The sequence below is a fragment of the Siphateles boraxobius genome, unplaced genomic scaffold (genome assembly GCF_051911475.1).
Source record: "Siphateles boraxobius isolate OS27281-9 unplaced genomic scaffold, OSU_SipBor_1 86, whole genome shotgun sequence".
Classification (NCBI taxonomy): domain Eukaryota; kingdom Metazoa; phylum Chordata; class Actinopteri; order Cypriniformes; family Leuciscidae; genus Siphateles; species Siphateles boraxobius.
The window spans coordinates 6,724,819-6,736,308 of NW_027509215.1; the positions used below are offsets into that span (position 1 = coordinate 6,724,819).

General features: G+C 43.1%; 1 protein-coding gene across 2 annotated transcripts in view; it reads left to right on the forward strand.

Annotated features, from left to right (window-relative positions):
• fyco1b (FYVE and coiled-coil domain autophagy adaptor 1b) overlaps positions 1–10,394 on the forward strand; it is a 33,250-nt gene extending 22,856 nt beyond the window's left edge. For both annotated transcript variants that reach the window (XM_077221936.1, XM_077221937.1), the window contains 3 exons: positions 383–593; positions 7,019–7,128; positions 9,029–10,394. In XM_077221936.1, the coding sequence (XP_077078051.1) occupies positions 383–593; positions 7,019–7,128; positions 9,029–9,107 (400 nt within the window). In that variant the 3' untranslated portion in view covers positions 9,108–10,394. The remainder of the gene's footprint in view (positions 1–382; positions 594–7,018; positions 7,129–9,028) is intronic.
• The last annotated feature ends 1,096 nt before the right edge of the window (positions 10,395–11,490 follow it).

Below are 11,490 nucleotides of genomic sequence, written 5' to 3' on the forward strand. Positions count from 1 at the left end.
CAACTAGTTAATATTGAGAATTGGACCCTAAACTGAAGTGTTACCAACATTTGTGGAAAAAAACTATATACTGTATTATTTACAGTAAGTTGTAATGTATTTATTGAACTACCTTTAATTTATGCTGATTTTAAATCAATTAAAAATATATTATGCATTTTTAATTTATGTATAATCATTATGCATTTTGTATTACAGTAATAAGAATCTAATAAAAAAACTTAAAAGAAAAACTTTCAGATGCATTACGTTAATGAGAATTTAATGGAGAAATTTGTATATTTGTCATGAAAATAAATAATGTCAAATTGAATCTAGTATTGTAAAATGTATTAATTTCCATGACCAGCAACGGTGACATCAGTGATGTTGTTTTCCACAGGCTGTCTGTGCCGTTCAGTGTAAAGGACGTGAATCAGTTTGGCGATATGTCCAGAGAACTCTTCATCAAGTCCAGCTGTTACAGTGTCATTCTCATAACCGCTGCACATCCGGGTCCTACGATCAGCTGGGTCTTCTCCTCTGAACCCAAGAGCATCGCCTTCAGCGTGGTGTACAGAGAGAACACAGATATGCCTCTGGAAGAGGCCAAGGTAATGTACTGATTATTAGAAATGTGGCTTGTTGATGTTTTAACTATGTTTATTTATACCAATTAATTTATTTTATAGTATATATACCACATGTCTTTTTGTTTTTTGGTTTCAGTTAGATTACAGTTAGCATTCCACTTCAGTTACTGTACATAATCATATCAAACCTTCCTAGAATGGAGTGATTTTAGAGTTAAATATGGTAAAACCAGACTTTATATTTTTCCATGTTTTTTATATGCATTTGTCAAAAGGTATGCGTTTATTATTATTATTTTAAACATCACCTTAGAAAGACAACCAACAAACCTTACAGCTTGATTTACTCAATGTGATATCCAAAAACAACTACAAAAATATGAAGCTGCACAACTGTTTTCAACATTGATAATTATAAGAAATGTTTCTTGAGCAGCAAATCAGCATATTAGAATGATTGCTGAAGGATCATGTGACACTGAAGACTGGTGCTGAAAATTCAGTTTTGCATCTTAAAATATTTTATTTTAAATTGCAATAATATTTCACATTATAACTGTAGTTTTGATCAAATAAATGCAGCCTTGGTGAGCACAAAGTACTTCTTTCAAAACGATATAAAATCTAACAGAGCCCAAACTTTTGAACAGTTTTTATATTATTGTATAGTATACTTTACTACTATATTAGATGTAAGAGATATTTCTGATTACAGACAGATACCTTGAGGTCCAAAGGTGATTTGGATTCAGCAGAAAAGTGAAAGTCCCATGATAATGCTATATGTGAACAAAGCTGTAACTTATAACAGTTCCACTGCTCTAATATAAGATGTTGTCATAGAGTTTGAGCTAGACAAGTTCTGTAGGAGCTGATGCAATTACTCTACATAATTTAGAATTTTAACAAAGTAGTATTATATACAAGTTCCCTTTCAAGGGAACTCGAGCTGCGTCAAGCTGTGGGAACGCCTCTGCGTGTGTGCGTCATGAAGCACGTATGGAATCAGTCCAATGGAGAGACGGAACGTCATAGCCGGGTGACGTCATCGACCAGGAAACTATAAAGCACCCCCAAAACACAAGCGCGACAGCTTCTTTGCCTTCAGTAAGCGCTATATGTGGATCTGTGTCAAGTGTTTTTGTCTGTCACTAAGCAGGAGTTTCACTATTTCAAAAAACTATATATATATATATATATATATATATATATATATATATATATTATATTGAGAGACAATGGCGAGCGAACAACAATTTAAGAAGTGTGTTCCTCCCTGCTCGCGCTATTTAACGAGCGGGGATACACACAGCTTATTTGTTGTTTGTATGGGAGTGCAGCATGCCCAGTCAGCTCTCGAGGGGGCTGATTGTGAGCATTGCGAGCGTTTGCCTCTTAGAACGCTCCGCTCCCGCCGATCACTCTTTGAGGAGAGTGGTTCGGTTCGCGATCCCCGCGGATCGGGTCCCGCTTATGCAGAGGGTGAGCGGCGACGTCATTCGCGGGGATCGCAGATGGATCTAACAGCGGGGCTTGAGACGGGCTCTGCCCTATCTCAGCCCTTACCTGTTAGATCCAGTGCCTCAGTCTCGGGTTCGGAAGCACGCTCTGCGGTTTCTTCCCCCCGAACTGAGGCCCCAGTACTGCAACTATCCAGTTCTGAGGATCTGGATGTTGTTAGTCTGGATGCGGGAGATGTCGATGATTCGCCATCTCGCTCTCCCGAAAGTGAGGAGCTTATGGAGGTGCTGTTTCTAAATTAAGCATCGAGTGGCCAGCTGTTAGGCAGGAGTCTAGAGAAAAATCTAAATTAGATGAAAGATTTTTGCCTTCCCGTTCTCAACCTCCACGCCGGTGCTTGCCCTTCTTCCCTGATCTCCACACAGAGGTTTCGAGATCGCGGAAAAAGCCGGTCTTTTATCGTGTTTTTAGCCCTCAAACTTCCACTTATTCAAACATTGTGGGGGCTAAATCTCATGGTTATGGGGCGATGCCCAAAGCAGAAGAGGCGCTTGCTAGTCATCTTTCTGCTGAAGCTGCATCTTCTTTTAAAGCACCACTTTTACCCTCTAAGCCTCTTAGAAGTACGTCAGCTTTAGTGGGTAAGGCGTATTCGGCGGCCGGTCAAGCCTCGGCGTGCCTGCACACGATGTCCATCTTGCAGGTATACCAGGCTGATTGATTAAAGGATGTGAGTGACACTCAAGAGGTCAGCACTAACGTAGTTCGCGAACTGCGTCAGGCTGCAGATTTATCTCTGCGCGCCACCAAGGAGTCGGCCAAGCTAATGGGCCGTACTATGGCAGCCCTGGTGGCCGCAGAGTGGCATCTATGGTTAAATCTCTCTGGTATGAAAGAAAAAGACAAAGCTTTTCTTTTGGACGCTCCGCTCTCTCCTCATGGTCTTTTTGGTGATTCTGTAAATACTGTCATAGATAGATTTCAGGAAGAGAAGAAACAGTCGGCAGCGTTTCAGAAATTTATGCCTCTTAAAATTCATGTCCCCGGTACTGCTGGGCGGGAGCAGTCCAGGCCGTCAGTCAGCTCCTCACATAGGCCGCAACAGAAGCAGAGTGTCGCGTCTCGCGCTCCCCCTTCCAAACAGTGGGACCAGACGCGGCACTCTCAGCCGAAGTCTTCTGGCAAAACTGATCTGAGGACAGTTATTATGGCTAAGAAGGCTTCGGCAAAGAGGAAGTCCTGACGCCACTGGCGTCAGGATGCTGAGGGTGGTCCCTGCCGTGGGAGAGAGGTGTTCACCGCATTACAAGGTGCCCGCTCTTCTTCGGTGCCCTCAGGGGCCCGTTCTCCCAACCCCGCCTTCATGCCGGGGCACAGACGGTCCCAGCGAGCGCTTTCCCGAGGGACGCTCGCCCCCTCTGAGGAGGGTCTCAGAGCATTTAAGCCAGTCGTTCCCTGCCGGTGCGCCGTTACAGGGCGCTGTGTTTGCTGCTCAAGTTACATCAGAGGCCAGTCTCGAGAGACTGGTACCCCTAGTAGTATTTCTGGCAGAGTGGAAAAGCCTTCCAAAAATATCTCAGTGGGTTCTGCACACAGTAAAAAAGGGTTATACTATCCAATTCAGGTGTCGACCATCGTTCAGGTTCTGCCCACAGTGGTGGGCCCCGAGCAGGCTCTGGTAATGGAACAAGAGGTGAAAGCGCTCCTTCAAAAGGGGACTATAGAACGGGTTCCTCCTCCCAGGTTGGAGTCAGGTTTTTACAGCCGATATTTCATCGTTCCAAAGAAGGATGGGGGGTTGCGTCCAATTTTAGATCTGCGGCTGTTGAATCGCTCGGTAGGGAAGCTAAAATTTAAGATGCTCACTATCAAGCAGATCGTGTCACAAATCAGATCCAAGGACTGGTTTGTCACGATAGATCTGAAGGACGCGTACTTCCATATTTCCATCCTTCCACAACACAGGAAGTTCCTGAGGTTCGCCTTCGGGGGCGAGGCGTACCAGTACAAGGTTCTTCCATTTGGCCTAGCTTTATCTCCCCGCACTTTCACGAAATGCATGGATGCAGCTTTAGCGCCCCTGAGGTTTCAGGGCATTCGTATCCTCAATTACATCGACGATTGGTTGATTTTAGCTCAGACAGAGCAGATGGCGGTTCAGCATCGAGATGTTGTTCTCGCTCATATGAGAAAGTTGGGGTAGAGGCTGAACGCAAAGAAAAGTGTATTATCTTCTTCTCAGAAGACCACTTTTCTGGGTGTCTCGATGCGCGCGCGACTTTCTCCGACCCGCATCGCTTCGATTCTTTCAGCTATGAAACAAGTAAAGCTAGGCCAGGTACTCACTGTAAAACAGTTTCAGAGACTGTTGGGTCTGATGGCAGCAGCGTCCAACGTTATAACTTGCGGCCTGTTGTACATGAGACCACTGCAGTGGTGGCTCCGGACCAAGGGATTCTCCCCGAGGGGAAATCCCCTCCGCACGATCAAAGTCACACGGAGCTGCCTTCGTGCTCTGTTCATGTGGAAAGAAACCTGGTTCCTATCCAAAGGGCCTGTGTTGGGGGCTCTTTGTCGTTGCGTAACGCTAACGACGGATGCTTCCCTCACAGGGTGGGGGGCGGTCATGAGTGGTCGTCCAGCCCAAGGTCTGTGGCAGAACCATCATCTATCATGGCATATAAATTGTCTAGAGATGTTGGCGGTGTTCCAAGCTTTGAAACACTTCCTAGCAGACCTCAGAGGTCAACATGTGTTAGTTCAGTCAGACAACATGTCGGTGGTCTCGTATATAAATCATCAGGGGGGCCTGCGGTCGCGTCCACTTTACAAGTTGGCCCGTCAGATCCTCCTGTGGTCCCAGGGTAAGTTACGGTCTCTGAGAGCTATGTATCTTCCTGGTTATTTGAATGTGGTAGCAGACTCCCTGTCGAGGAAGGGGCCGAGGCCGGGGGAATGGAGGCTCCACCCCGAGGTGGTGGAGCTCCTTTGGTTGAGTTTCGGTCGCGCCGAGGTGGACCTATTCGCTTCCAAGGAGACAACGCACTGTCATCTGTGGTTCTCCATCAGTCAGCCAGCCCCTCTGGGGTTGTACGCTCTGGTACAGCCGTGGCCGAGGTCACGTCTGTATGCTTTTCCCCCGGTTGCTCTGCTACCAGGAGTTCTGGAGAGGGTTCGCCGGGACGGGGTCAGCCTACTTCTAGTAGCCCCGTTCTGGCCGGCCCGAGTATGGTTCGCGGACCTAATATCTCTTCTGGACGGCTCTCCCTTGGAGATTCCGATCAGGAGGGATCTACTCTCTCAGGAGGGCGGTACGATATTTCACCCCCGCCCAGAGTTGTGGAAACTGTGGGCTTGGCCTCTGAGGGGGCCCAGCTCATAGAATCTGGTCTCTCAGCTGAGGTTGTTGAGACCATCCTTCACTCCAGAGCTCCGTCCATGAGGAAGTTATATGCCCTGAAGTGGAAACTTTTCACTTCTTGGTGTGCAGAACACCGGCAGGTCCCAGTTAACGGCCCAGTGGGTGCAGTGCTGGAGTTTCTGCATGAGCGTTTCTCTACAGGGTTATCCCCCTCCACACTAAAGGTGTATGTGGCGGCACTAGCTGCTTACCATGTCCCTTTCAGTTGAGTTTCTCTGGAGACACCCACTTATAACTCGCTTCCTTCGTGGCACTTTGAGGCTGAGGCCTGCAGTTCGTACGAGGGTGCCGACTTGGGATTTGGCCATTGTACTAGAGGGCCTTTCTTTGGCCCCCTTTGAACCTATTGAGGAAGTTTCTGAGAAATTTCTCACGTATAAAACTCTTTTTCTGCTTGCAATCTCCTCACTTAAGAGAATCGGAGATTTTCAGGCCCTGTCGGTTGCACCCTCGTGCCTGGAGTTTTCGCCTGGTATGGTTAAGGCTTTTCTATACCCTAGACCAGGTTATGTCCCTAAGGTCCCTACTAATGCTGTCAGACCTACAGTGCTGCAGGCTTTCTATCCTCCTCCGTTTGTGTCATCAGATCAGGAGAAACTTAACCTTCTCTGCCCGGTTAGGGCGTTAGACGCTTACGTCCACAGAGCTGCCCTGTGGAGGATATCAGAACAGTTATTTGTGTGCTTTGGACCACCCAGGAAAGGGTGTCCCGCGTCTAAACAGAGAATGAGCAAGTGGGTGGTTGAGGCCATCTCACTTGCTTATGAGTCGGCTGGTCAGCCTTCACCTTTGGCTGTACGAGCCCACTCTACTAGGAGTATGGCTGCTTCTAAAGCATTGTTGTCAGGAGTATCGCTAAGTGATGTTTGTGATGCGGCTGGGTGGTCCTCACGGCATACATTTGTTAAGTTCTATGAATTGGACTTAAGTTCCACTCCTGGGGCGCAGGTGCTCTCGTCCTCTGTGCGCTAGTTCCCACATGACGGTCATTTGCTCCTATGGCGACGTGGGTATTGGCGTTCCCACAGCTTGACGCAGCTCGAGTTCCCTTGAAAGAGAACGTCTCGGTTACGTATGTAACCCTAGTTCCCTGATAGGGAACGAGACGCTGCTTCGTTTTGCCATACTCCCAGCATGCCCGTTAGCGCTTCCTTCAGGCCTATCAGAAGCTATCGCGCTTGTGTTTTGGGGGTGCTTTATAGTTTCCTGGTCGATGACGTTCCGTCTCTCCATTGGACTGATTCCATACGTGCTTCATGACGCACACACGCAGAGGCGTTCCCACAGCTTGACGCAGCCTCTCGTTCCCTATCAGGGAACTAGGGTTACATACGTAACCGAGACGTTTTCCAGCAGAACACATTAACAATAATCTCTGGACAGTAACAGCAGACTTTAACAATATTTTAAAATGAACATGGTTACATCTGTCAAACACACATTGCAGTGAGTGTTGACATAAAGAGACCACAGCACTTCTCTCCTGTGGCGATGACATCTGGACAGCTTTAGAAATCTGAGTGTAATAATGAATGGATCCTAAAACCTGGTTCTTCTTTTTCAGGTTCTGATCCCTCTGACAAGATGTAACTCTCATAAGGAAACAATTCAGGGTCAGTTGAAGGTCAGGAACACTGGAGAATACACCCTTATCTTCGACAACTCCTTCTCCAGGTTCGTACTGAGATCGGTTAACTTTAGTTCTCTCTTAGTGCGTTTTCACATCTGTCTCGTTTCGGAACCTGGTGCGTTTTCTCTCTTAGTTCGGTTTGTTTAGGCATACACGGCAATCACGCTTAGATCTGCTCCAAAACAATCGCTCCGATATTGGCTGAACGAGCTGTTCTTAGCCTGGTTAAAAATGAGGCGGTATCATAAATTCATAACAGGAAATGTGTTATATCAACAGCAGCAGTGTCTGGCTCTGTGAGTGAGCATATTAGTTATCACAGTTGAACACCAAAGAGTGTCTCTTCATCTTAAAATGTTGTGTATTTGCCCTTCTCTGTGCATTGCAAGAATGCTGTCCTGAGGAATCCTTGATTCCTGCTCTAACTGCATTATAATTTATAAACTGATATAAATACGTGTATATATACAAGAGTTGGACAATGACAATGAAACACTGGCCAATATAGTGTTGGAGGTTTCATGCTTATATATGCATGGCCTGGTGGCCAATGTTCATTAATTTTACATTCCATCAGTAAGAGCCGAGTGTGATGGTTGAATTTGCAGAGGATTAGCACAGGTATAGATAAAATATGCAATACACACAACATAATGGGAGACATAAAAGATCTCAAAAGAGGACAGAATGTTGGTGCGCTTCTCACTACAGGAAGTCTTTTTGGTGTATCGAGAGCCACGGTATCCAGGTTAATGTTGCCATACCACCACGCAGGAAGCACCACATCCAACAGGAGTAACTGTCTACACATGAGGAAGCTGTCATGAAAGGGATATCCAGGTATCTAATCCAGGTATTACTAACCTGGATTGTATATAAAAAAAAAGGAAAACCACAGCTGCAGCCTCACTGCAGAATAAAATACGCACCTCGACTCTCCTGTTTCCACCAGAAATGTTCATCAGGAGCTCCACATAGTCAATATTCATGGTCGGGCTGCTATAGCCAAACCCATGGTCACCCATGCCAATGCCACATGTCAGTTTCATTGGTGCCAACACTGCAAATCTTGGGCTGTGGACAATGTGAAACTTTCTCAGATGAGTACACCTTCACAGTCTTTGCCACATCCGTGGGAGTTACGAGCTCCAAAGAGAGTCAACACCACTGTTGCGTGCCTGCAGAAAAGCACAGGAGTGGATCATTGATGGTTTGGGCTGCAATATAATGGCATTCCCTACTGTGCTTGATGGACACGTCACTGCCAAGAACTACCGAACCATTCTGGAGGACCATGTGCACCTAATGGTTCAAGCATTGTAACCTGAAGAGGGTGCCGTGTATCAGCATGATAATGCACCTATACACACATCAAGACTTGACCGAATGGATTGATGAACATGAAAGTGATGTTAAACATCTCTCAAGACCTGCACAGTCACCAGATATAAAAAGTTTTGAACCACTGTGGGGTATTTTGGAGGAGCAAGTCAGAAAACGTCTCATAGTGACCCGGCCACTGTTCTACAAGAAGAATGGCTCAGAATCCCTCTGGCCACTGTGAAGGACTTGTATCTGTCATTCCCAACACAAATTGATGCTGTATTGGCCCGCAAAAGGAGGCCCTACCCCATACTAATAGATATATGTAATTTATCAGTTAAAGCGGGAATGACAGCAGCATTTGTATAAGTGTTTGCTTGTGTCACGACAGCAACACATAAGGATGCAAATCAAACTTTTCAATACATTTTAAGGGATGACGCAGAGGAACGTAAACGGGTGAATGCTGACCAATAAGAGAACAGTTTTACTCACATGTGACTTGCATAAACACATTTTGGTATGCTTCGAAATGTTGCCTTGTGAAAGCGTACCAAACCAAGAAAAAATACAATATTGTAACAAATTAAGCCCCTGTTTTGTTGTTCTTCCTGTTTGCAGGTTCGTCTCAAAGAAAGTCCTGTACAAACTGAGTATAGAGAAGCCAGAGGAAGCCAATGGAAGTGATTGTTCTTCATAAGAAAACAAATCACGCACACTATTCCGTCTGTGCCAGGTCAAGGGACTGCTTGTCGAGGATTATGTCATTTCATCAAGCCAAACATGGTGCATGATGCTGCTTTCACAATCACATGAAGGAAATAAGAAAATGGACTTCACAAGGAAATGAAGAACATATTAGGATCTTTTAATTACCCCTTAAATTCTTGTCCTATTTATAATGGAAAAATCTATTTTCTAAAAATCTAATCCCTCTTATGAATTATTTTAACATACTTGTGGCAAACTCTAATAGCCAGAATGGCACAATATCTCTGACATGGTTATCAATAAATCTAAAGGTAATGGATGGCAAAAAAACAACAAACAAACATTCTGAAATGCAGTGAAATATAGAGAGCTGTGTGGTCAGTAGTAAAATATATGAAGGTTGAATGATAGGAGATTATGCACTACAGAAGAGCTTTATTATAGTTTTGTAATTAAATTAGTGAATGTAGATATGCTGAAAATGCTTATACGACATCAGGTTTCTCACATACGCCTGTCTTGTTTCTTTAACATTCTGTGTTAACTCTTTACAATAAGTTGTCATTTATTAACAATAATTAAATGCATTAACTGACATGAACTAACATTGATTTTTACTGCATTATTACCCTTTGTTAATGTCAGTTAGCAGAGTTCACATTGCATTAACTAATGCTAAAATTTTGATTTTAAAAATTTATTTGTAAATGTTTAGATTAACATTAACTAAGAATAATAAATGCTGTAGAAGTAGTTCATTGATAGTTCATGTTATCTTATGTAGTTAACTAATGTTGACCAATGAAGCCTTAATGTAAAGTTTTACCCATTCTTTTATACCATGTGTCTAATATCAATATAAGTCTAACACAGATGCTAAATATGGAGGAATTTGTGTCTATAGATTGGAGACTAATATATTCTCTTGTGAGATAAGTATATCTCACATTCTGGCTTTCATGGGCTTTTTTAAGCTTTATGAGTCGACTAAGACTTCTATGCAGACATCAAATCTGTATTCTGAAAGGATGCGTACACTAATAAGAGGCAACTCCAGTTCCTGGCAGTCTTGTTTATTATCAACCAAAAAATGCATTTTCATTCAGCTGACGCCAGGCAGAAATATATAAGCAATAACTCAGTGACTGTTTTTTTTTTATTTTATTTGCATAAATACGATTTTTTGGCAGCCACACAGTGCAATAACTCAAGATGGTGAATATTGTAAATGGCACTTTTTGTTATATCTAAATTTTAATAAAAAGCATCAACACTGTTTTGAATGTGCACTTTTTGAATGTGTTGTAGCGGCTGATGACGGTGCTTGATCAGAGGACTGTAAGCATATCAGAGTGACTAGCAGTCACTTTTTACTGTAAAGAGCTGTGATACAACAAGTTTATTATAAAAGTTTATATATTAAAAACATGGTGCCATAGTTTCCACAAATGGATGGATTGACGGACAGACAGATAGATAGATAGACAGACAGTAGTGAAATAGAGCTTTTGAAATAAAACTACCTGATGGCATGACTCCTTTTTTTAACCTCGCAATTGCTAGAAATAGACTTGCAATTCTGACTTTTTTTTCTTAGTTTATCTCACAATTCTGACTATATAACTCGCAATTGCTACTTTATATCACGCAATTCTGAGAAGAAAAGTCAAAATTGTTAGATGTAAACTTGCGCGAGAAAAAAAGTCAGAATTGTGAATTCCATGAGCTTCCATATGTTTCCGCCACAGAATAAAAAAAGTAATTGCGACTTTTTCTGATTTTCGCGAGTTAAAATTTTGCAATTTCGAAAAAAAATTCTCAATTGCGTGATATAAACTCGCAATTGCAAGTTATAAAGTCAGAATTGTGAGAGATAAACTCAGTCTTTCTTTTTCATAAAAATGTTACTTTATAACTCGGAATTGCGAGTTTATATCACAATTCTGAGAAAAGAAGTCAGTATTACGAGATAAACGCAAACAAGTTGTAGTTGTGAGTTATAAAGTCAGAACTACGAGTGTGTATCTTGCAATTCTGACTTTTTGACTCGCAATTGCGAGTTTATATCATGCAATTCTGAAAAAATAAAGTCAGAATTGTGAAATAAAAAGTCTTTGATTATCTTTTAAATAGTTTTATTCTGTGGCGGAAACGAGGTTCCATAAATTAGTCTTAATCAATTAATTCAGCTCTATTTCATTTTTTTTTAAATAGCTTTGATTTAAGTTAACAATTACAAAACTGCGTATGACAGTGTGTAATTCTTGTTGTATAGATTAAAACACATAAGCCTTTTTAAATAACGTGTGAATAATGCACTCTCATGGCATTGCCATCTGCTCCAGCAGCATTTGTATGTTCTTCACTGTGAT